Source organism: Talaromyces stipitatus, genomic scaffold (genome assembly GCF_000003125.1).
Source record: "Talaromyces stipitatus ATCC 10500 scf_1105507295523 genomic scaffold, whole genome shotgun sequence".
NCBI classification, from domain to species: Eukaryota; Fungi; Ascomycota; class Eurotiomycetes; order Eurotiales; family Trichocomaceae; genus Talaromyces; species Talaromyces stipitatus.
In genome coordinates, this window is record NW_002990113.1 from 1505593 (window position 1) to 1529941 (window position 24349).

The 24349-nt window shown below is 46.3% G+C and overlaps 11 protein-coding genes across 13 annotated transcripts; 6 read left to right on the top strand and 5 right to left on the bottom strand.

Moving 5' to 3' along the window:
- Positions 1-340: 340 nt before the first annotated feature.
- On the bottom strand, positions 341-1397 carry TSTA_064830 (zinc binding dehydrogenase, putative; the record flags this gene model as incomplete). The annotated part of the gene is made up of 2 exons (XM_002340366.1): positions 341-1063; positions 1122-1397. 2 exons carry the CDS (start codon positions 1395-1397, stop codon positions 341-343), a joined length of 999 nt encoding a protein of 332 aa, XP_002340407.1.
- Positions 1398-1883: 486 nt separating this feature from the next.
- On the bottom strand, positions 1884-3492 carry TSTA_064840 (translation initiation factor eIF-2B alpha subunit, putative). Its single transcript, XM_002340367.1, has 2 exons — positions 3406-3492; positions 1884-3353 (listed from the first exon to the last, which is right to left on the bottom strand). Exons 1-2 carry the CDS (start codon positions 3429-3431, stop codon positions 2270-2272), a joined length of 1110 nt encoding a protein of 369 aa, XP_002340408.1. The 5' UTR covers positions 3432-3492; the 3' UTR covers positions 1884-2269.
- Positions 3493-3655: 163 nt separating this feature from the next.
- TSTA_064850 (Ndc80 complex component Nuf2, putative) lies at positions 3656-6236 on the top strand. Its single transcript, XM_002340368.1, has 4 exons — positions 3656-3800; positions 3859-4119; positions 4173-5087; positions 5143-6236. Exons 1-4 carry the CDS (start codon positions 3699-3701, stop codon positions 5254-5256), a joined length of 1392 nt encoding a protein of 463 aa, XP_002340409.1. The 5' UTR covers positions 3656-3698; the 3' UTR covers positions 5257-6236.
- TSTA_064860 (uncharacterized protein) lies at positions 5425-6342 on the bottom strand (the record flags this gene model as incomplete). Its single annotated transcript, XM_002340369.1, has 2 exons — positions 5425-6150; positions 6280-6342. The coding sequence occupies 2 exons, from the start codon at positions 6340-6342 to the stop codon at positions 5425-5427; spliced, it is 789 nt and encodes a 262-aa protein (XP_002340410.1).
- Positions 6343-6406: 64 nt separating this feature from the next.
- TSTA_064870 (AP-3 adaptor complex subunit beta, putative) lies at positions 6407-9022 on the top strand (the record flags this gene model as incomplete). Its single annotated transcript, XM_002340370.1, has 3 exons — positions 6407-6446; positions 6509-6666; positions 6728-9022. 3 exons carry the CDS (start codon positions 6407-6409, stop codon positions 9020-9022), a joined length of 2493 nt encoding a protein of 830 aa, XP_002340411.1.
- A 1606-nt stretch (positions 9023-10628) lies between these two features.
- On the bottom strand, positions 10629-12170 carry TSTA_064880 (uncharacterized protein; the record flags this gene model as incomplete). Its single annotated transcript, XM_002340371.1, has 3 exons — positions 10629-10725; positions 10787-12049; positions 12112-12170. 3 exons carry the CDS (start codon positions 12168-12170, stop codon positions 10713-10715), a joined length of 1335 nt encoding a protein of 444 aa, XP_002340412.1. The 3' UTR covers positions 10629-10712.
- A 1293-nt stretch (positions 12171-13463) lies between these two features.
- On the top strand, positions 13464-14720 carry TSTA_064890 (Ser/Thr protein phosphatase; the record flags this gene model as incomplete). Its single annotated transcript, XM_002340372.1, has 3 exons — positions 13464-13479; positions 13554-13787; positions 13844-14720. The coding sequence occupies 3 exons, from the start codon at positions 13464-13466 to the stop codon at positions 14554-14556; spliced, it is 963 nt and encodes a 320-aa protein (XP_002340413.1). The 3' UTR covers positions 14557-14720.
- Positions 14721-14797: 77 nt separating this feature from the next.
- Positions 14798-16361, top strand: TSTA_064900 (rho-gdp dissociation inhibitor). Of its 3 annotated transcripts, none has more exons than XM_002340373.1 (6): positions 14798-14893; positions 15056-15191; positions 15266-15419; positions 15479-15801; positions 15860-15908; positions 15973-16361. In XM_002340373.1, exons 3-6 carry the CDS (start codon positions 15329-15331, stop codon positions 16107-16109), a joined length of 600 nt encoding a protein of 199 aa, XP_002340414.1. In that variant the 5' UTR covers positions 14798-14893; positions 15056-15191; positions 15266-15328; the 3' UTR covers positions 16110-16361. The 3 variants fall into 3 exon arrangements, with proteins under 3 accessions (XP_002340414.1, XP_002340415.1, XP_002340416.1); XM_002340374.1 differs by having other exon boundaries at positions 15272-15419; XM_002340375.1 differs by having other exon boundaries at positions 15056-15419.
- A 543-nt stretch (positions 16362-16904) lies between these two features.
- TSTA_064910 (APSES transcription factor, putative) lies at positions 16905-19197 on the top strand. The gene is made up of 5 exons (XM_002340376.1): positions 16905-17191; positions 17366-17568; positions 17623-17785; positions 17846-18656; positions 18720-19197. The coding sequence occupies exons 1-5, from the start codon at positions 17134-17136 to the stop codon at positions 18742-18744; spliced, it is 1260 nt and encodes a 419-aa protein (XP_002340417.1). The 5' UTR covers positions 16905-17133; the 3' UTR covers positions 18745-19197.
- A 230-nt stretch (positions 19198-19427) lies between these two features.
- Positions 19428-22829, top strand: TSTA_064920 (mRNA cleavage factor complex II protein Clp1, putative; the record flags this gene model as incomplete). The annotated part of the gene is made up of 3 exons (XM_002340377.1): positions 19428-19565; positions 19631-20408; positions 20471-22829. The coding sequence occupies 3 exons, from the start codon at positions 19428-19430 to the stop codon at positions 21223-21225; spliced, it is 1671 nt and encodes a 556-aa protein (XP_002340418.1). The 3' UTR covers positions 21226-22829.
- Positions 21645-23783, bottom strand: TSTA_064930 (uncharacterized protein; the record flags this gene model as incomplete). Its single annotated transcript, XM_002340378.1, has 2 exons — positions 21645-22095; positions 22120-23783. 2 exons carry the CDS (start codon positions 23781-23783, stop codon positions 21645-21647), a joined length of 2115 nt encoding a protein of 704 aa, XP_002340419.1.
- Between the last annotated feature and the right edge of the window lie 566 nt (positions 23784-24349).

The window sequence follows — 24349 nt, forward strand, 5'->3', positions numbered from 1 at the left end:
TATACAGCAAGAAAGTGTAAGATGATCTAAATGAAGCTAGAAATAGATTGGTCACTGGATCTCAACCTCAGGCATCCACACACACCAATTGTTCGACCGAACCAGCCACGGATGGCGCCGGATATACATGGATGTAGTTTTCCAGACAGCGAGATCACTTCTATCCTGGAAAGAATCGCTCTGACAAAGAAGCAATACTCAGATGAGAAAGGAATGCCGACTCCGATAGTCGACTGAAAAGCAGAGGATTTTTATATTTTACCGCTAAACAGAGGGGACAAATGTGTGGACAAAGAACAAAGTCTCCTATGATTTCAAAGTCTTCTATAAGATCTTAAAATCAATCAACTTTGACAACAATCTTCGTTGCACTAACACCAGCCTTGACAGTCCCCAACGCCTTCTGCGCTGCTGCTACACCACCATCCACAATCACCACTTTTGGCGCTGGGACTATCCTTTTTTCTTCAACAGCCTGGGGCAGATATTCATTAAACATCCAGCTACCCATGTCAACATGATCTACGAAGGCGAACGCCGCTATCGTCATGGAAATATCAACCCCATCTGGTTTCTCATGACTCGTCGGCCAGGGTCCCGATAGGACTAATTTGTTATTTCCTTGTCCGCCAGACTGCAATAAAGTCTTCGCAGAAAGGATCGAACTTTTCCCCTCGGAAATAAAATCAAATCCGTGTTGAAGAGGCGTATTTGCCTCCTTTGCGAGTCTGATCAGTTTCGAGACCACATCCGGATCGCGATAGTCAACCACCGCATACGCACCCAGAGACTTTACATAGTCATGATTCTGAGGACTGGCAGTCGCAAAGACCTTGAACCCTAGATTCGTAGCCAACTGCACAGTCGCCGTGCCTGTAGACGACGATGCGCCCCAGACCAACATCCCTGGCCCTTGTTGAGACACCTCCTCCCGACCTACAACAACAGGACGCAGAATCCCCATCCTCTCAAAATAAGCAACAGCCGCAGTCGCAAAAGCCATCAGAAACGTAGCCCCATCCTCAAAACGAGACAAAATCCGGTATTCCCATAGTCGCAACTTCTTTTAGAATAGTATACCTCTGCCATGCACCATGATTCGGGTCTTTATTGTAGATTACAAGCGCGAATCCGGCGATACGATCTCCCACTTTGAACTTTGTCCCCTTGGGACCTACGGCGGTGATTGTGCCGCATACATCACTGCCCAAGACCGTTGGGTAGACGTCAATTATGCCGCCAAAGTCGCGGATTTTCCAGTCCGCGGGGTTTGCGGCGATGGCATGGTTGCGGATTAGGATTTCGCCTTCGCTGGGGGTTGGGATGGGTCTGGGGGGAAGGGGTTTTAGGGCTCTTCCGGGCGATTCGAGGACTGCGGCGATGTTTTCGGTGAACATGTTTAGAGTTGGTAGATGGATGAGTTAGTAAGAGTGTTATTCACTTGCGGATGTATTTGAAAGTGATTAAAGTAGGGTCTTCACCCTGTCCAACTCGTTTATATCAAGACCTCGAATCCTCTGAAATCTTGAAACCATGAAATCCACACATGTGCAGCAGCGGTCCGGCGGAGATAGGGGTTAAGTAGTCACCCAGCTAACTCAGTATATGTACTGAGCGATGCGACCCGACTAGGACTGATGTTGGGGCCTTCGATATCTGGCTGCCTGGGAAGCTGGCTTGTCACTGTCGCAGACCTAGATCTGCACGTGGAGAAGATAATCTTCGAGATTAGCTACGAGTCAACTGTTACAAGGATAAATATACGGACTGTCGCGAATTCATATTGGATTTGTATTTATTCATCTGGGAATAGTTTCCGATTGCTTTTGTTCCTGATATGATGGAACGAAGGCTTAGAGCTATAGTGGCTGGTTGGATAGCTTGTTCAATAGTACGGGAAAGTCCCGAACCGGATTGTTGGCATTCTTTATTATGTACATATGCTGGATGTTTTCTGTAGAAATATCCAGTGCGCCTAAGATGGCGGCGACCTCGCGGAACTGAAGTGCGGTATGAGTTGATCGCCTTGAATGAGTATGCCGAGAGACCTGTTTTCCCGCCTGTATGTTTCCCAATGGTCATGGTAATGACTTTCAAGTGGGTTATTGCAGACAGATCCAATATTCTGCCAATGAGCCATCAAATAAACATAAAGCACTGGAACGCATCTGAGCAACGCTTGATCCATGCAATGATCGACAGGCAGTCTTCCCGGACTGTCTTCGAGCTATCGCTCATTCGTATCGAGATGAATTCGTAACAGAAATCCTCAAAACCAAATCTTGATCAGTTCCTCACTAACTGCACTTGGTGTGAGCACACCACCTTCTGTAATCAACGCCGTAATCAAGTGCGGCGGTGTGTAGTCTACCGCATCGCGTCGCATGGCATTGATATCAGGTTTATCTGCCGGCGCCCCATTTAAAAGAGCAGCCATATGCACAGCTTTTTCTTCAGATGACGCATGCGTCTCTGCAATGGTGCGTTTAGTCTCATTTGTCAAACGACTTGCCTCTTCTGCCGCCACATCTTCCTCCGTCTTAAAGTTGATTACATGTTGCTCAATCGGAAGATCGTATTGTCCCAAGGGGTATAAACGGACAAACTTGTGGCTTTCGGCGACAACATAAAACGGTTTTCCCATGGCCTTTGCTAGTAACCCGATCTGATAAGTTCCCATCCGGGAAACAATACCGCCATTCTCCACCACACCTTCCGCACCTACAATCACCGTGTCAACTTTGCCGAGTGAGTAAGCGACAGCAGACTCGGGTATTGTAGCAACGGGGACACCTCGCGCCCTCAATGAACGCACGGTTTCGAGCCCTTCTGGTTCGCCCGAAGAGTTATCGGCGTCGTTGCTACCGCATAACACATAAATGACTCTGAACCGAACAGCAGACGGTCCATTTTTCTCGTCTGCCGCCTTTTGCAGTAAAGCAGACACTACCCTCGAACCACCGTTGGTCAAAATAGTACTTCCATCCCGAACGAAACCCTTTCCAAACGCAGCAACATTATTTCGGCTTTCCTTAGCTCGCTTGATGAATAGTCGTCCATTTGATAGTAAATGTGCCCGGATAGCGTTAAAGTCCCCGGCAGGTCCTAACTGGCCTGGTCGTTGTAACGTCGTAATGAGGTATCGTTGGAACAGATCTGTCCCGGCGGAGAGGGCAATAGGATTTGGGATGGCATTTTTCAAGATAGTGGTGTGTTTCGCTAGAAGGTCGAGTGTCTCTGATATCGTGGAGGATGGTGAATGTGTGAGGAGAAGTACCAAGGCTTCAATAGCCGCTATGGGCATGGTAATGTCAGGATCGGACTTGAGAAGGTCATTGTACGTCGACACGATGCTAGGAGACAATGTCAGTATCGCGATAGAAGATTCCGGTGGAAACAACATACTCGAACGGCGCAGATTCTGGAGCCATGTCTTCAGCTTCTTTATTATTGTCTGCGATATCACAGAACGTTGTGTAAATGAACTCAGACAATCTCAAAAAATGAAGCGAGTCATACATGTTTGCACTGTTTGTCAGACCGCCCCTCAGCATGCAAGAATCCCGCACTAGCCGTTTTTGGCGGCAAACTTGCCGGTGTAAACAAAACAACGAATGGGCCTTATCCATCAACACTTCACACAACTGGTTCAACTGAATAGCAATACTCGACTACATTGAAGATCGGAATACTTGGAAATGGCATATAATCACAGAGCCAGTCAGCAATTCTATGGCAGTCAGCAGCAACAGAGCCGGAATCGGAAGAAAGAGGACGATAGCGATGCCTTGATGCGCTTGGTACGATTGCCAACAATTACAATTTCCGTAATAACTGCAAAGCTGACAATAAGTCCAGCCAGACAAGGAAATTGCCGGCTGTATTAATGATATAGGCGTACCGTTTACCGCCGCTGATCTCCTTAAACCGAATCCGCAACAGATTCAAATGGTGTTAGAATGGTTTGCCGAACTATTGATGAATACTACGAGAGAAACTATTGATCCTGCGATGCACGCGGCCGCTCAGGATATTTGTGGCGACTATCCAGATATTGTTCCAAATGAGACACGCAACCTAATGGGCTTTTTCATTAACCTTCGACGGCTTATGATCGAGGTAGATCTGACATGAATCTGGGAGAAAGAAATATGTAATTGACGTTTTAGTAGTGTGGCGTGAATGATTTTACCTTCTCCGATCTTACGCGACCTACCCATGATCGACTCGTGAAGATATTCTCCTATTTAATCAACTTCGTCCGATTTCGAGAATCTCAAACTGCAGTAATTGACGAGCACTTCAACAAGGCCGAGCGCACCAAGGCGCGTATCGAGGCACTTTATGCAGAGAATCAAGAGATTGCAGAGCGGGTGAATGAGATGCGCGCTAACCAAAAGGCACTCGAAAATCAGGTCAAGGAGAAGACAGCGCGCAATGATGCACTAATAGGCGTTTTATTAGCCTTGAACCGGAATCAGGAAAAGATTGCGGAAGAACTGGAAAGGGTAAAAACCGACAAGGCCAAGAAACAAGCTCTGCTCGAAGAGAAGGTGGAAAAGGCTATACGGACGCGGCGGGAAATTGAAAAACTTCGACCATATGTCCAACAGAGTTACACAACTTTGCAGGCTTCGCTTACCGAGTTATCAGAGAGCTTAGCACGCGAAAAGGCACAAGTGGATACGATGGAACGGCGGCTGAGGGCATTACAAACGTCTACCGATACATTCAACGTCGTCGCAAATGAGGTTCAAGCTTGTGTCAAGGTCCTCGAAGACATCTCTGTCGAACTACAAAAAGAAGAAGAGGAAGACGCCAGAGCTGCAAGAAATAAGGATGCTATTTCTGAGCGTGGCAATAATGTACGCGAAGTAGCACAAACCGAAAAATTGTTGCAACGACAACTAGCACGATGGAACGAAAGAATCGATGCTCTCCGCAAGAATAGCCAAGAAAAACAAGAGATTGCCCAAGCGCGGATGGAAGAGCTTCGTAATACTCAAAGACAGTTGAGAGAAGAGAGAGCCGAGAAGCAAAAGGCGATGGAAATCAAGAGGATACGGATCGAGCAGACAGAGAAGAAGGTAGGATCGTCAGATTTGAAACTCTTGATAGTGATAGATGGCTGACCGAGAATAGATGGCGGATCTGAGAGAGAACATCGAAGATGAAATCCACAGAGCACATGACGAGTACTTGAAGATGGAGTCGCATATTAAACTTTATATCACTGAGATGGAAAAGTGCCTATAATTCTTAGGGACATGAGAAGTTATGAGATTGGAGTTCTGTTGGCTTATTACGGTTATTACGATATACCCAGAGGCGTTGTATATTTGGTCTTTTTGTCAACTATTCTGGGGTCATTGTTTGTTTTGGTATCCTTGATATACATATTATACATATTATACATTCATGAAATCATTCAAACCTGAACCACCTTTGAGCTACTTGTCGGACAGGGATGTGTCTACCAGCTCTCTCATGATCTGACCGCAATGATCCACCATTCAACAGAGGAACATGCAGATCCCATAATCTCTGACCATGATCGCGATCTCCTGGATTTACTGCATCGTCGCATTCGCACAACAAGATGCTCGAATCAGTCCGAGCTGCTGTTTCAACAGCCAAAGACAGTGTCTGCGATAACCCTTGTGCTGAGAACTGAGTGCTCACATAGTGGATGGCAAGGAAGTCCAGGATCGCTATCACTGGTCTCCCACGTTCTGCAGCTTGCTTTTGATTGTCGATACTCTTATGCGATGGGTGTAATTGGAACGTAGATAGATATGCGCGCAAATGTGCCAGGGAAGGGCAGAATACTAGCTTGATTCTTTGAGAAATAGTAATTGCGCCGATGGTATTTGACAACAACGATAGCTTGCTTGGAGACGGGTGTGGAGCTGCTTCTAGAAGCGGCGATGGGCCATTTCCAGAGAGTTGGTGATCATCGTGTTCTTGTAACTGTGCGGATATATCGGCGGTCAATTGTTTGAGCAGTCTTTCGCGAGTTGAGCATACAACGACAGTGGTCAAGCTATTGGTCTCGTCGAGTATAAAATTGATAAAGTCCGCGACTGAAGTAATAGATAGCACTCGTGCGTCGATCATGAGACAGGTGTCGACAAGACTGTCCTGGATGTCCTTTAGAGAAGGATATGATCTTTGTTATTTTAACGCATATTGAGTTGACATGGCTAGTTATTCTTATGTAGTTGAGAAAATGTGGTGGATGTAAGCTCTATGGCGTGCCTAAGGCTTACCTAAAGTCACCCGGCCGATGACGCTAGAATCTCCCCGCCAAATCAACTGCTTCCATTCACCTTCAAGCTTCATTCTTCCCAGAAACACACCACTTTAGAGGTCAGGTCGTAGAGACCTTTAGCTTCCTCTGGCAATCATGGAGACGATATCTAGGATATCCTCCCTGTTAGAGGCTGGTATGTCTTTAGTCCTGTGTCAATTCCGCAACCCGCATTCTAACCTCTCATTCTGTGTATAGCTCGTGACCTTACCCTCGAAGCAGCACAATCTGCTGGTAGTAGCAGGAGTCTTCGATCGCATGAAACCTCGCGGACTCCTTCTTCTGCGCAGATTAAGAAACTACTAGACAGTCGCAATGACCGAGAGATTTTGGATGGATTGCGTAAAGTGATTTCTGTAGTGATTCTCAATCGTACTATTTTCCATCGCATGAAGCGCTGACTCGTTTCTATTTCAGTTGATGTACCAGTCCGATACTTGCTTACAATATTTCTCCGCCGTCGTCAAAAACGCAGCCAGTTCCAATATCGAAGTCAAAAAGCTTGTCTACATCTATCTCCTCCACCATGCCGAAGCCGAGCCAGACCTCGCCCTGCTCTCGATCAATGCGATCCAAAAGTCTCTCACAGATACAAACCCGCAGGTCCGGGTTATGGCGTTGCGGACAATGTCCGGAATCAGAGTCCCCGTTATAAGCCAGATTGTCTCCCTTGCGATCAAACGCGGAGTAGGAGACATGAGCCCTCACGTCCGGAGAGCAGCCGCCCTTGCCATCCCGAAGTGCTATAGACTGGACCCGAATACCATACCGCAGCTTAGCGAATATCTCTTCACCTTGCTTGGGGATAATCAATACTTTGTGGTTGGACCTGCTGTCTCGGCATTTTTGGATGTGTGTCCTGATCGACTGGATTTGATACACAAACATTACAAGAGTCTTGTGAAGAAACTAGTTGACATGGATGAATGGAGTCAATTGGCCACCTTGCGTCTTTTGACAGTATACGCTAGAAAATGCTTCCCCCGCAAGATGCAAATGGTGAAGAAGAACGAAGCGAAGGGTTTTTACGACGATGAGAGCAGTGATGAAACTCATGAAGCGACCAATGGTGATGCCCCAGAGGAAGAGGTTCCGGTGCTTGATCCCGACTTGGAACTCTTCTTGCGTGCCTGCAAACTCTTGCTGCAAAGCCGCACGTCCGCCATCATAGTGAGCATTGTTCGCTGTTACCTCTATGTCGGCACGCAGGAATACCTTGAAAGTGCTATTGGGCCCCTTGTCGCACTTGTCCGCTGCCCGCAGGATATCCAATACGTTGCTCTATATAATATTGTCGCTGTGGCTTTTCAGGCACCGAAGCTATTTGTCAAATATACGTCTCACTTTCTAGTTCGCGCCGTTGATCCACCGCATATTTGGCGACTCAAACTTGAGGTGCTCACAATACTATTCCCTCACCTGGGAATGCATTATAGAGGTATAATACTAAGCGAACTTGAGCATTTCTCTCAGGGAACAGATCCTGATCTCGTTCGGGAAAGTGTGCGTGCCATCGGTCGTTGTGCACAAACTGATTCAAAGACTTCGAGCTACTGCTTACGCCTACTTTTATCCCGAATCTCCAGCATTGATGATAATGTTGTCTCGGAGTCCCTGACAATTATTCGACATCTCATTCAGCAAAACCCAAATGCACACAAACAAACAATAGTTCGGCTGGCAAGTTACCTTGAAACGACGGCAAATTCGGGTGCAAGAGCTTCCATCATCTGGCTCGTGGGCGAGTACGCTGCGGCAGATCTGGAAAACAGCATTGCTCCGGATGTGCTGCGTATCCTTGCCAAAGGGTTCGCTGATGAGACCGAAGAAGTCAAGCAGCAGATTGTTTTATTGGCTGCAAAAGTTTATCTTCATCATCTACTCCAGAACCCTCCTCCTGAAAAATCGCCTCAGCTTGAAGAAAATAATCAAAACCAGAGCCAAGACAATGATGATAATGCATGGGCCGCCGACCAGACTCAGAACGGTTATGAAAACCCCACAAGTGGATGTGATTCGCAAATGCACAACGGCGAACCATCAGCAGAGGACCGCATAACCCTACTATGGAGATATATTCTCCTTCTCACGAGATACGACACATCATATGACCTACGAGACCGAGCACGCATGTACAGAGGACTCTTATCCGATCCCAAAAACACGCAAATGGCCAGTTTGTTGCTCTTGGCCCCGAAACCTGCCCCGCACGCCCCAAGTCCATCAGAGACACGACGAGATATTCTTATTGGAACCTCCACGCTTGTCGTCGGACCTGATGCGGGACCCTTAGGTCTGACTGGCTACGAGCCTCTACCTGATTGGGTAACGGCGGGACAGGAGCCCGACAGATCCCTACGCGAGGATGGATCTGCTGTCGAATCTTCGACAAGTCGAGATTTGTCGGCGTTGACGGCTGGACAACGTCTCGATAAAGCGCTGCAAGAACATGAGACGAGCGCAGCGAGTGGAGCGGCAAGAAAGGCACGGATCGGTGCTGTTGGTAGTAGTAGCATGGGAACCAAGAGTTTGAACGACTGGTTAGATGAAGAAGAGGAAGAAGGGGAAGAAGAGACATCGGAAGATGAATCGGGTTCTACAGAATACGAGACCGATTCAGAGGAAGAGACGGAATCTGAAGAAGACGACGATGAAGAGGAAGATGAATCCGACTCGGAAGCCGCTCAAAAGCGAGGATTGCTAAATAGATAATCATTTCACCAGCATAATAGCATTAGAATAGCGGAGATGTTTTTGCATTGTGTTGGCATGTCGGCACCATGGATCGACGGACCGTTTGAGGTCTGCAGTCGAAATCAATGACTACCATATATTGACGCATACCCATATATTACAATAGAGCCTGGCTATAACAAAAGGAAGACCACTCCATGTTTCTACTAATATCAGCTGGGATGACTTTAATATGGAACTAAAGAGTATCCGATTTCTTAATACTAAAATAGATTACTATGTTAGAGGTGCTTCTCATATATCTATCTGGGCCCCGAGAGGCCTTCTGTTCGTTATAGCCAGGCTCTACTGTATGTATATGGTGATTTTGCAGAGCTTCTTTGCAGACTGGGCAATGATGCGACTAACCACCTACCGTTTGTCCTCCTTCTCTCCTCACTCTTCCTCTTCTTTCTGTCTTGTCAACCTCTCCTCTCAATATTATTTCAGTTTCGCTCACGAAAACCGGAAATGAGGCCACTGCGCAGAATCGAAGCTCCGTTATGGAGTTGGCCATTTGACTGGTTTATGATGGTATATTCCGGCTGACAGCCCATCTTGTCCCCGCTTTCCAACTCATCTCAGGATGTCCATGGCCGAAGGAAAGACTGATAAAACCCCGGATTGCTCGCTATTTTGCGAAGACACTATAAGGAAACGTGTTTCACCTAATGGTATTACATTCTATGATGACGGTGGTGAAGTGGATGTTTTTGCCAAAGAAGCTATGTGTTTTGACATTTGGCAAGACAAGGGTTCCGCCGATATACTGAAAGATTTATGGATGCTTATTTACACGAAGTTGATTGACGAAGTTCATGATAAGTTGCACGAGCAGCGCATTTCTGGATATATTCAATAGACTTGGGCCTGACATGCCTTCTGTTCATTGTGGCCAGGTTCTACTGTATCCATATTTGAAGCAAATGCAAAATAAAAGTATTACTCAAAATCACCATGCAATTCTTCAACTCTTCGCCTATCCCCATGTATACCTCAACCTAACGTCTTCCTACGCCGGGATCAGCTGCTGGTTTGGATCTAGTCTCAGAGAGCTCCATAATCTCGCGGAGATCTTCGACTCGAAGAGATGGTGGCTCTTGATTAGGGATTGTTTGACCATCGCGCAAGATCCATGTCCATAGAATCTTGATTATCTGGGTTAAAGGATCTGGTGGAGGAAGATAGAGCTATGTTTGTTAGTTGGTTAATCCATTAAAATATTATGGCTAATTACTGTATATCCATTTGGCCAAAAGGTTTCTTGTTATGAACAATAGATGTCGATATACCCTTCCCGAGAGGTCGTCCCGCTATTTTGAGTTTAAAGAGAATAACAGCATTCCATACGGCCCTTAATTTAAGCATGATGGGCGCCTCTAATACATTAATCTGTTTTAGTATTCACAAATAGGATGCTCTTTAGTTCTATATTGAAGTAATCTCAGATAAGATCAGTAGAAATACAAGGCAATCTTCCTTTCATTATAGCCAGGTTATACTGTAATCTTTTAACCCTTCGCCTATCTCCATGTACACCATCTTCCTACGCCAACGCTCCACATCTCCAAGAAAAGGTGGCAATCAAAAATGCAATATTAACTTCCATCCATGCATATCAACCATACAATCGCGTAAACTTCCAAAATCGAGTCGATCAAGTCATAATCTATCTCTTTCGACTAAACATATTGAAATGGTCAGGTCACACTCGATCAGGATCTCATGACGGGAGAATGATACCTATAAAATGGACCTTGATTGCTTCCTCCACCGTCTCCTAGTTTCCTTCTATGCGCGAAGGAGTCGGTCTCCTCGTGATCATCCTCCGTGACACTCCTGGACCGTTTGGAACCTCTTCTCCCATCTATTTGCTGCATGTAATGCGTACGCGGACTATCAGTATCCGTGAGGGAAGAAGTCCGATGATGAGTTTGGTTTCCTTGTTTCGGGGTGTAAGATCTCTTCCTGGAATGCGGCACACTCTTTGGCCTTGGGGTAATAAACTGTTGCTGCTCTTGTTTTGATGATTCTCTTGCCCGGATCGCATATTCCGTAGGAGACCTCGGTTGAGAAAATGGGATTTCCTCGGGATCGGTCTGAGTACCCTGCTCCTTCATGACGACTGTCTGACGAGGTGGTGGTGCATGGTTTTGCAATATTTGGTCTCGCCGTTGTTTCAAGTCTGAGATGGATATCGTCTCACTACCCGTAGATAAATCGGAGAATATGGGGTCGTGTTTTAATTGTGTCCAGTATTGGGATTGTCGGATAGATTGTACAGAATCATCTTCGTTATCCTTTGGAGAGACGTAGCGCGATACACTCATAGCAGATTTCTGGTGGGATGGGGGCTCTTCTTCCTTTTCGTCGTCTTCAAGACTGGCAGGAAGAGCATAGTTGACCAGACGGGGCCGCTCAGAAGGCTGATTGTCATTACTGGATGATCGCGTTGTCGAGCCATCGTTTAGAGCCGGAATCCTCTTCTTCCTGCCATCCTGGACTTTCCGGTCAACGGCTTGATTGTTAGGACCTGGTAAGTGATACTTTTTCCCAGGATGAAGAAATCCATTCCTAGGAGTCACCCGGCGCTGATCATATCTCCGACTCTTGGGGACGTATTTCGTGCTACTTTGTGATCGCGACTGTGGCCATTTAAAGTCCCTGGATTGCCAGTTTCGGGGAGAAGAGAAATAGTTAGTCGTCGGATTGGGTTCTAATTTCTGTTGTGACTCAGAACTTGTCTGGAGATGAAAGTTTGCAGGAATTGAGAATCTTCCCGGTAAAGCATGGCTTGGAGATGAATAATAAGGTCGGGATTCCTGGGATGTCAGTGGATATGTAGCCGGAGGATACTCAGCATGGGGGGAGCGATAGTCTGTCGCTGATTGGGATCTATATGGCAACGGGAAAGAACTCAAAGTTGTCGTTGTCGATGGCGACGATGCCGAGTCTGATAATGTAGTGCTGGGTAGCTCAGGTGAGCTAGATATAATTCCGCCAGAACTATATAGATGCAAGTTAATAATGAGAAGCGCTATCCACGTGTGAACTGCGATGATATTTACTCACAGGGGACTCGATCTACTTTGTAGACGGCTCGGAGCCTGCGCTCCTTGAAAGTCATGACTCTGCAATGACCTTCCAGAGGCTGATGGATATGATACTGAATGGTGAAGGGTACGATTGCCCCGAGGCACATCGATATAGCCTATGTCATTAGTATGCTCGATATCCGTGGAGATATCATTCCTGCGTTCCGACGGACAAAGGGATTTCTGGTATGAAGGTTGATGGTTTGGATAATAAGATGCTTCCATTTGAAATTATTTTCATTTGGTAGGTCGCCTAGTTTCTTCTGATTAATATCACAGTAAATGTTTTTCGTACGTGGACCTTTGGAGGAAAGGATCCGTTAACAGTCATCAATTCGTAAGGGGATCCTCTTTATTCCAGCACGAAGGGTGGTCTCTCGATCTTGGGACGCAAATAAAACCAAATAACTATGTTATAGGGAACATATAAGTCAACCAAATTCAAAGTCCAGTTTCTAGCGGCCATGGGGAGTCCACCGATGTAATGTGATATGGTGTTTCAGCGTGTGATATGTCGACGTGTATCCAGGATTGCTTGCTGACCGTCAAAATGGGTATGGAACCTGCCATCCACAGTATAAAATGTACCAGGAATCAACTGTCCGGATTCAAAAGAAGTACAAGCAGAAGTACAAGCAGACTAACAAGAATCATCCAGGAAACGAAACGACTGATCAGGATCCAAAGAAGATGAGCTCGAGAAACGCTCTTCGTAGCTCGGAGCTGAATACTCGGGCAGTACTGGGGCATCCATGATGTTAGAGGAGGCCAGTTATCATCGATATTAATAATGGCCTATATGGAGAGGTGTTGCAGCCCAATGTTGTTGCCAAACAGAAGGCGCCTTCATTGCATGCAGGTCACATGACTGCAGATGCACTTCGCCAGGAACAGGCATGCACTAGTGTCAGCTAGGCATAGTCTGGTGGTAGTAAACGCCTCAGGCATTCCATGCGGCATCTAGACCCATTAATCCGAAAACAGTTAGCTCCATAAATCCGACAATTACTAAGGGTCCAAAAAGGTGTAAGCTGGCGGCTAAAAGCACTGCATTAATGACTCGATAAGTATCCGAACATCTCTTTCTCTTTGTCTATTAGAGTATCTGCGTTCATCAGCCCACCTGCTTATTACTGCATACCATCAAACCAGAATGCTAGTTATTGCTGAAAAGATCCAATCAACTTTTCAACTTTCGTCTCTTCTGTCTCTTCTCAGTTGAAGTGCTCACACGACAGCTCAACAGCTTGTCAGAACCTTCCACGCCAGAACGATCAAGGAACCTGGGATATTCCTGACGGTATATTTGTTCTATATCCCTCATCATGCCTGGTCTCCCATGTGAGTTCCTCACCACATCTCATTTGATCAGATCCAGCAGTCGAATGTCGCAAACTGACTCGGCTCCACTACAGCCAGCATCGACTTGGACGAATGTATAGAGCGCTTGTATAAAAAACAACTCCTCGCAGACTCCGTTATTGAGGCAATATGCGCCAAGGCAAAGGAGCTCCTGATGAAGGAGAGCAACGTCGTGCATATTGCAGCTCCGGTTACCGTTGTGGGAGATATACATGGTCAATTCTTCGATATGATTGAGATCTTCAAAATAGGAGGGTTTTGTCCGAATACGAATTATCTCTTTTTAGGTATGATGGCTTCGGTTACGGGCTTTTGAGGATACGGCTAACTTTGCATGTCACAGGCGATTATGTTGACCGCGGTCTGTTCAGTGTCGAAACGATTTCCCTATTGGTCTGTCTCAAGTTACGATATCCATCCCGAGTTCATCTGATCCGAGGAAACCACGAATCCCGGGGAGTTACACAATCTTACGGGTTTTATACAGAGTGTGCGAGAAAATATGGCAATGCCAATGTATGGCATTATTTTACCGACATGTTCGACTTTCTTACTTTGAGTGTCGTCATCAATGATCAAATCTTCTGTGTTCACGGTGGATTATCGCCCTCCATTCATTCCATAGATCAGATCAAAATCATCGACCGGTTCCGGGAGATACCCCACGAAGGACCCATGGCAGATCTGGTCTGGTCAGATCCGGATATCGAACACGACGAATTCTCTTTGTCGCCCCGCGGTGCTGGATATACATTTGGCGCGCAAGTTGTGCGCAAATTTCTCGAAGTCAATAGCATGTCACACATTCTGCGAGCCCACCAATTGTGTCAAGAAGGATATCAGGTTTTATATGATGATCGACTGAGTACGGTGTGGAGCGCGCCAAACTACTGCTATCGATGTGGAAATCTAGCGAGTGTCTTGGAAGTGAGCGACTCCGGCGAGAGGTTTTTCAATATATTCGGAGCAGCACCTGAGAACGACGAGCATCGGAATGAGCAGCAAACACAACCGAACAAAGACAGCCAGAATCCGGTCATTGAATACTTCTTGTGATGTTGATAATTGATATGATATGATACCCTTGATTATGCAGATATTTGGAGTTTTTTTTCCCCGGTTCTTCATCTTTGATATTGGTTGTTTGTCGACGTGACACGACACGTGTATAATGGGATCTCATATTGATGAGTATGATTAGAGCCTAATAGATATGGAAATGTCTTGTTTGGGTATATTGATTTCCCATTTTATTTGAGCACTTCATAGATTCTGGGATTGAAAATAGTTTTTCAGATGCTACTGTTAAACTGTTTAGTATCCTAGTTGCACCTCCTGGTTATGCAAGTTAAAGTTACAGCAGGATATAGGCTCTTCTTCCTGAGACATCCAGGTACCAAGCACCGGCAAACACTAAACACGACCCTATGATCATTATGCTTCATGATTCAGAAGCGTGATAACATATTCCTGCTGCAAGACAGTTTTTAAGACTGATTATCCAACTCTGCAATGAGATTAACAAGTAGCAAGACTAACTTAGCCCAACATCTAGACTGATCCGCACTGTTTCGGATTCCCCTCCTTCCACCGCCTTTCTTACCCCACTGCATCAACAACATTTCAGGAGACACTAATCAAGTAACACTCGTTTTCTACTTTCATCAGTCTAGCTGTTTTCATTTATACTGGTGAGTCATATGTTCCTCTGTGTTGGGTCAATTGCTTCCTTCAATAACTGTACTAACCCTGACATGTGTTGAAGCTCTAGTTCATACGGATATTCCAACGGTTAGGACACCAGACATACACATACCGATATATCAAAATGCCCGAACACGAGGACGAGCTCTCCACCAGCAAGACTGAGGGATTCAAGGTGGGAGAGAAGAAGACCATTGAAGAATACAAGAACCTCGGTAGGACACTAATCTTGTCACCTTCTGGCTATGAGTCTAATTTCGCATATCTTGCATAGATCAAAACGACGAATCCCTCAATAGATGGAAAGCGTCACTAGGCTTAAATACCGGTGAACCGATCGGCGATCCCAACGATCCAAGGACATGCATCATCCAATCACTCGCTATTGAGACACCTGGCAAGCCCGATATCACTCTCGACCTGACTGGGCCTAATGCTCTTGAATCACTCAAGGATAAGCCATTCACAATCAAGGAAGGCTCCAAGTTCTTCACCAAGGTCGTCTTCCAGGTGCATCGCGATGTGTTGAGTGGACTGAAATATGTCCATGTGGTTAAGCGCAAGGGTATCACAGTCACCAAAGATGAAGAGATGCTTGTATGTCGTGTCTGTTTGTATGCAGTTTCATGGCGCAGTTATTGACAATTTCTTGCAGGGAAGCTATGCGCCAAATACCACTGACAAACCAACATATGAGAAACGATGTAAGCCCATTATACCTCGGTTTTCTACCGGAGGGCTGCACAGCTAATCATCCCGATTTCTTAGTCCATGAAGAAGAGGCTCCCTCTGGCATGCTTGCCCGAGGACATTATACTGTACGATCCCGATTTGTGGATGACGATGGTCACATTCATCTCGAATTCACATGGTCATTCGACATTGCTAAGGAGTGGGCGCACTAAACGAGAGTACATTTCATTCATTTCATCTTTCTCGTTCCAACTGAAGCGCAGCTTTTGAGTCCGACAAATATATACCTATTAAGCCGCATTGCTATGCAAATATGTTATTCTTATCAGCACGTTTGAGCCTGTTACCTAGCACAAGTGTTTTGCCGCTTTCTGCATCATAAATCAATGTCCGCCTCCGTATTTATGTTTTCCACTCGCTATCGAAAGTTGCAAAAAATAATTGAACATTGTTTGCACATCTTGCTATAGATGCCGCTGGAGATAACCGTGTTGTGAATGTTGTAAACATGGCGCTTTATGCAGACTTGACACTGGACAAGACGCAGTAGTTTTCCGGCAGCGGCACGTAATTTTTGGCGATACGAGGAACATATGTAAAATGTATTGTACGGTATGTTACCACTACGTATATATAGAGTAGCTACTATTGGTGCCAATTCAAGATAGCAGGAGCAGAAGGCTAGTAAAACTGTATTGATACAGTAATTCCGATACTGACGCGGGCGTTCCCGCTGCAATGCACTAGGCCAGAAGAAGTTACATCACTTGCATATTGTGGCCTTAGGCTCATGCTGACCCAATTGGGTTTTGGGCTCTCCCCCCTTTTCCTTCAATCTCTGTCACATCCCTGCAATTAGCACATTGCATTTGAGAACTTTGAGAGTGTATGCCAGCAGTTCATCTTTTTTGATCAATTCTAGCGCTGACCGAGTCTTTTCATATCATATTTAACCGAACTGTTCCTAACTTTTCAAAGGGGTGTTCATTCAAGTGTTGGCTTCATTAGTACGTAACCGTGACTGGCTAACCCGTTTGGGGAAGATTCTACGGCGGCCTACAGAGACGCGCTTGCAACGTGGCAGCCGCTGTTATCCTTCTCCTCTTGCGCTTTCGTGATCTAATCGTTCCTCAAAAATACTTTCCTCTTCTTCCTTTCTCTCCTAGTCCATCACCCCTCCTCGACTTTATACACGATTATCGAATCGCGCCGTCGTCGCACGGGATTACAGACACCATGCGATCCCTTCCCAAACAAACAAATCCTCTCATCCTCCCCGACGCATCCCCTTCTTGTAAGTTGAGCCGTCCTACCATCCGTCCGGTCTGACTGGCGCAAGTCCTGCGCCGTCTTTCCTTATCGCGTGCGAAACGTCTACCGATTATCGCGATGTCCAGTCTTGCGCCGTGAAGACAATCGTTCGTTTATCTCTACAACCCACTAACGCCTTTTTGTGATTGAATGATAGATCAGGAATTACTTGGATTGCGCCGGTTGGGAAAGACGCATTTGACCGTTAAACCCGCCCAGATCGGAACATCGAATGCCACAAAACCCGAGAATCTTGGACCATTCGAATATGCGCATCTACGCGCTCCACTACCCAAAGATTTGACCGGCTCTGAGATTTTTCCGGCACAAACTACGAAGCAAGACACATATTTCTTGATGGTAAGTAGCCGATGTCTACTACGTATTCAGTTTCTTACGTGATTCATTACATAGCGACGGAGTAAGGACGGCTATATCAGTGCCACAGGCATGTTCAAGATCGCGTTTCCTTGGGCCAAGGCGGAGGAAGAGAAGGCCGAGAGAGAATACGTCAAGTCGAAAACAGAGACCAGCGTGGATGAGACGGCCGGCAACCTATGGATTTCACCCATGTTAGGTATGTTACACAGCTAAATACCGTCTCATGTTCTTCGACTCGTTTCTAATTTTATCGCAGCGTTGGAACTTGCCAAGGAATATCAAATGCTGGACTGGGTTCGCGCTTTGTTGGATTCGACCGAGATTATTCAAACCCCTGCAAGCTCAAAGAAACCCATCACACCACCACCTAAATTCGAGATGCCCCAATTGGAGACTTCGACAGAACTTAATCCTACTTCTCGCACCAGGAGCAGGCGCTCTGCCTCCCCAGCCAAATCATCTCCTAAAAAGAACGCATCTCCACGAAAGTCACGAGCCCATCGATCTACCAAGGAAAGCTCTGTGGCTGCAACAACCGCTGCCAGTGCTTCTTTACAAGCTGCGTTAGACGGTGCTGCGGATCAAGAGAAGGAGGAGATCAACAGAACAGCTGAGGATACAATTGCCGTTGCTGAAACTATCGAAACGAAGCCTAAGAAGACCAGGTCAAAGAAACATGCCGCTGTCGATGACAAGGTTACAGTCAATGTCGAATCTACGACTGAGACCAAGGATGAGATTGAAACCACGCAGACCAATGTCACTGTTGAGATGCCAGTCACCCTACCTGATCTTCCTCCCGCTGAGGATACCGAGCAAATGATTGCTCAGGCAAAGAAGATGGTTGAGGAGGCCACGAAATTGCAAGAGCAAGACACTACAGCCGAGTCTTCGTCGCCCAAGGCTTCCAAGAAGCGCAAATCAGACGAAGTCGAGGAGGAAGATGACGAGAATTCCAACACACCCGCTCAACCCACCAAGAAGGCCAAAGTTTTAGAAACCAAGCTTCGAAAGGAGCGGGTTCGCAATAGGGCTCTTGTTGGTGTGACTGCTACCTTAGCACTTGCGTAAGTTATTCACTCCGGATCTCGTTGTCGATGTTTGAACAGTATTGACATGACAAACTACAGTGCCGCAATTCCCTACTTCTTTTAATCCCAGCTCTCATTTCTCACTTATAGTTCAGACTGAAAGTGACAAGTACAGTCTATTCTCTTTTAATAATCATTTCCTGACCCCTTGTGCACCTATGTCAGCAGACTGACATACGATGTAAAAATACCCCTACCTTTTTTTGTTTACACAACCACTTTCTTTCCTCTTTCTACTATTCATTTTTTCCTCGACCGTTTTTTTCATTAGGGCGTTATGACTTGATTGGAGTTGTTGTTTGGCCTTTTCCCCCTTCATCATCATCCTACACTTCCTATACATTTTCTGGCAGAGTTTGAGATAGCGATTGCGGCTATATTTAGGGAAACAGAGGATGAGTCTCCCATAATTGATTTGGCTTAGAATGATAGTTTTCATGATAGGCGAATCAATGCAAGATTACTGTTTGAATGAATAGTTAATTGGATCTATTTTGTATAGACTTTAGTATAAGTGATAAATGTGGATGCAAACAGGACAAACATGGAAGTGCTCCGCATATCGTATCCAAGCTTCTCGACAAAGCTCAAGACTCCATACGACCCTTCACATTTTGTATTTCAACTTCTCTCCAGTCAAAAAAAATACAAGTGTACCGAAGCTCTATTTTGTACATTAAGGAATCCTAACTCAATAAGAATTTTTCATTCGTTGTCTCCGAAGGTTTCCTGTTCTCTGGCAATGCCATGTCTCTACCTGGATTAGAGCTAGCTGAAGCTTCAACCGAGGCGCAATACGCCCCTCCTCCGCCAACACAGGTTAATCTGCGTGCAGGCTCTGAATGGAGATTTGAGATTGCATTTGGTGCGACGGTTCGAGTCAAGGTCCGTACGTTGTTCATTTCAGAGAATAATGATCGTATGAGACAGTGCTAATCCAAGACTTATAGTTACTCACCGGCACGGCAGAATTATTCGGAACTGAACTCGCGCCTTTACAAACATACACATTTAGCGGTACGAAAGCGGCAATATATACCTGGCATGGATGTATGTTAGAGGTCGCAGCCGGCGAAACGGTCAACTTATCCAATGGCTTTGCGCCGGGCGGTTCTACCGCCGCAGGAGGAAGCGGACAAACACAAGGTTACGGTGCCGGCGGATGTCAAAGCGAATACGTCGCCGAGGAGACACCAATGATAGAATATAGTAACGTCCATTTCGGCCTCGAAACACTGCGCCAAGAAGCCCAGAACGAAGGCGGCAAAGATGGTCCTCGAGTATTGATATTGGGACCTGAGAATGCAGGCAAAACAACTTTGACAAAAATACTTACGGGATACGCGACCAAGATGGACCGACAGCCGATTGTGGTTAATCTGGATCCGACGGAGGGCATGTTGAGTGTTCCGGGTACATTGACGGCGACTGCTTTTCGGTCTATGCTTGATGTTGAAGAAGGATGGGGGAGTAGCCCCATGTCTGGGCCGAGTCCGACTCCGGTGAAATTACCGTTGGTTTATTTTTATCCCATGAAGAGTCCGTTTGAAGCGGACGGGAATGTGTTTAAGCCGATTGTTTCGAGATTGGCACTTTCGGTCACAGCGCGTATGGCTGAGGATGATGATGCGCGAGAAGCGGGTATAATTGTTGATACAGATGGAAGTCTTGGTCAGGGGTCGCCGAAATCTTTGGAGTTGATCAATCATATTGTCACCGAATTCTCCAGTACGCCTCCCTCTTCGTCCAGCTCGGAAATCCATGGGTTGCATACAGCTAATATTAAATAGTATCCACCATCCTCGTCATCGGCTCCGAACGTTTATACAGCACCATGGTCAAAAACTACGACCAAAAACCAACCACAAGCGCCTCCGCAACCCACTCCGATGAACGCATCACAGTCCTCAAACTATCCAAATCAGGCGGCTGCGTCGACAGAGACGAATCATTCATGAAAGCCGTAAACGAATCTCAAATACGATCGTATTTCTTCGGTACTGCGGCAACTTCTGCCGCCACATCGACTTCCATCGGCGGCGTGATAGGATCTATATCCGGCGCTGGCGGAAGTAACAGTAACAAAATCACGCTATCTCCTCATACTCAACAACTTGATTTTGGTTCCTTGGCTTTGTATAATTATACCATCACGTCTAGCCTCGCAGAAGACGACGAGGATGAATACGACCCTTCGAATTTCGGTACGGGCACTGAATCATTCTCATCCTTAAGCAACCCTCCACAAGAGACGCGCAGCATGTACGACCCATCGTCTTCCAACACCGAAATACCGCTAAAGAAATTTACGCAACCACCAACTCTAGCCCTAGCAAATTCCTTGATTGCAATCACACATGTCCCTCCCAACGCTCCTCTGAGCGATATCAGAGACTCAAGTATCATGGGTTTCGTGTACGTTGCTGATGTAGATGCCGAAAAGAAGAAACTCAGGGTCTTGGCGCCTGTTGGTGGGAGGATGCCGGCTAGAGCGCTTGTTTGGGGGAAGAATTGGCCTGGAGAGGTTGTTGGGTTAGTTGGTTGATGTACTCGGCCATGGCTTTTATCAATACTTAGGAGGCTGTAATGTCTATAGGGGCATAGATGCTACGCAATCTACAAATATAACGAGATGGCAATCATATCACTTATCGGTTTCTTTGCCCACGTGAGCTTCTAAGGTATAATAAGTTCAATGTTGTATTTTATATCATATGAATCAATCAAACAGAACGTTATGGAGACAATCCGAAACAAAACCTTGGAAACAAGAATGAAAAGGAAGGAAATAAAAAGCAAGCGTAACAGATAAAACAAGAACTTTTGCGAATGCAGACAAAATAAACAGCGTCGGCCAGTGCAAACATATAACTCCTCGAATAAATCCCCATGCAAGATATATCCCAATTCCATCGCCTAAATTCCATACTCCGTCCTGGTATATGCGCTCATAAAATCAAATCGTCATTCGTATAGTCTCCAAAGTTCAAGATTGCGCCTCCATTCGTCCTCCCAATGATACCCCCTATCCGCTTCTGGTACACGAAGCAATTCCTCCTCTCTATCATGGAATCGTGATTCGGCATCGAACCTCTTCAGTGCAATGGACTCCAACATACGGTAATCATTGTTCAAAACTGCATCTTTGAATTTTGCTCGCATGCGGTGTGAATATAATTGGCAGCTTGCCTCGCGGCATCGGTTCGGGCCTGATCCTGGTAGCAGTCGAGGAGGATTCGCTAGTCGTCGTGCTATTGACTTTTGTGCTGCTGCGAGAGGCCGCACAACATCATCGTAACAATCCTCGCAGACTGTGAATTCAGGCAGTTCCGGAATATAATGCCATGTTCCAATGATGAGTCGTTGACGTCGGCAATCGCGTAGGTTACACTTCCGCTCAAAGTAGTCAATAAACCTGCCGTTGTCAGGATATTCGTACCGCTCGTATTCGCATTTAGTGGATGCAGCGTCGAGAAGATCAATGTATTTCACAAATCGTGGACTGTCGACAGAGAGATCACAAAACTTCTCCTGGAGGACGGGCTGACGTCGGAAGGTCGACCGAAGTGGAGGCATCAAGATTTCGACGTTGCGAACGCATGCTGCACAAGCTGCGAACTTGGGAACATTCAGACCCGTTTGGGAGTCAACCACACGGTACCACACTTGAGTTGATAGTCTCCGACCGGGACATGTTAGACCAGTTGGACGGGTCACTTCATAGAGTAGATCCAGGTTGTCGTAGTTTTTTTTGAAAGTCTGGATCCAGGCTAGTCTTGTCCATGCCTCGCTAAACGAGCAGCGTATACGCGCCCCTGTAGTATTTAGGCTGGGTACGAAATAGTCCCGAAACTTGGAGTTGCCAATCTGGCCCATGCAAGAAGGACATATGTTCAGATGCTCCATCCCAGTGATTGTGTACCAATCATGATAGCCCGAAACTGGATAAGATCTTGGGCAAGGACGCAAAGCAAGGTTTGGCGACGGCTCAGATGGACGAGGAGCGACACTTTTTAAGGAGTTTGTCGAGGTTGTCGATCGGGTGGGAGACATATCAGAACTGCGGCGATTGAAGGTTGGTGTTATAGAACGTTCTAATATGCGATACTGCGGCGTTTCCTTGAAGGATACAGCTCGCCGTGGCCTCACAACACTCTGCGTAGTGCTCTCATTAGAAGAATTTTGTGGGGATATCATCCTTTTCTGTTGAGGAGTTGTTGGAAAATAAGACATATCCTGGCGAGTAGGTGTTGCTGAACCGACTGAGGAGTAATATTCTCTCCAATCTTGAGAATCATCTGCCTGCAGCTCCATAACAATACTAAGTGGGGAGCTGGGCTCAGAGATGTACTGCACAGGTGCGGAGTTTGCAGTTAGTCTTTCCACGGGTGAAGGTGGAGCAGAAGCAATCACTGTGGTCGATGGGAGTATGTCTTCCTCGCTTCGTCTGACGTCGTGTTTATACGAAACATTCTGCTCCCTCCGAGACCGAAGTTTCTCTTCCAAGCGCTCCGCTATTGTAGGTCGACTGCGAGGTGTCCCAGACTGCACGTGTTGGATTGCCGGAGGACCCCGAATGCTGACAGGAGTTGAATTCAGAGCTGGTGACGGCAAGGGGCTGTATTGGCGTGGTGGAGGACTTGGATGTTGCATTCGAGGCATGTCGGTGAGTGAACCTCGCTGTAGTGTATTCAGCTCACCAGTTGCGTAGTAGAAAGGGCGATCAGAAGGCGTTGAATGTTCATATGAGTAGTTGTACGAAGGAACGGCATCAAATTGGGGGCGATGAGCCTGCTTGGTTTGCGGGACAAACTCAGCCGGTGGTGGCGTACGTGGCCCAGAGCTTTCCCTAGAGGTCTCACTGACAAGAGAAGGAGGCTGAGAAGTTGAAGTATCCGTATCGGCAGTAGCTGACCGAGGAATGTGCTCAATGTCTAGCAAAATGGGTAGTTGATCGATTGTTCCACGCTCGCAAGCACCTTCTACTCCGGGCTTCTCTCCCAACAAAGATAAGCCCCCAAGTTCATGAGAGAGAGACTCGGCTTCATCTTCCACAAAAGGCCGTGGAAGCCTCCTAGGCTGGGGTCGCCAGATGACTGGCATTTTTATTCAAACTGGAAAGTGAAGCAATAGTATGGTCGACAGAAGGGAAATGGTTCGATCAAAGGCTTTCTTGCCTTTTTTTTTAATGCTTAACCTGTTGCAAGTGATGAACAGAGGTGAAATAAACGTTTGTTTGGCGAAGTAAACATAGCAACCAGGGAGACTTGATTCGATGCCAATGGGTTCGAGGATGTCGAGATGCGGTGAAGTTGTTTCAGGAGTAAGCTTTGTTGTATCGGGTATTCGATGGTAGAAAGTCAAGTATCAGTTCTTAAATGGAGTGCAGAGGTATTTAAAGAGAACAGTACAAGGAGGAAGAAAAATATGGCATGGTCTGTGGTGTGTCGGGCAGCTGAGCTGTTGTTGTTTGCGGCGGGCAGGAGCTGTTCGGTTGGGCTTCAACCCTAAAAAGGGTGCTACCACAAGCAGAAAACAAACCAGCCAGACAACAAATACTGTTGCTGGGATGAAAAAATTGGAATATGAAACAAACCCAAGCTCCCCACAAGGTGGAACTAAATATTCTACATAATTTTGATGTGTACAGTGACGTTAGTATCTTCAAA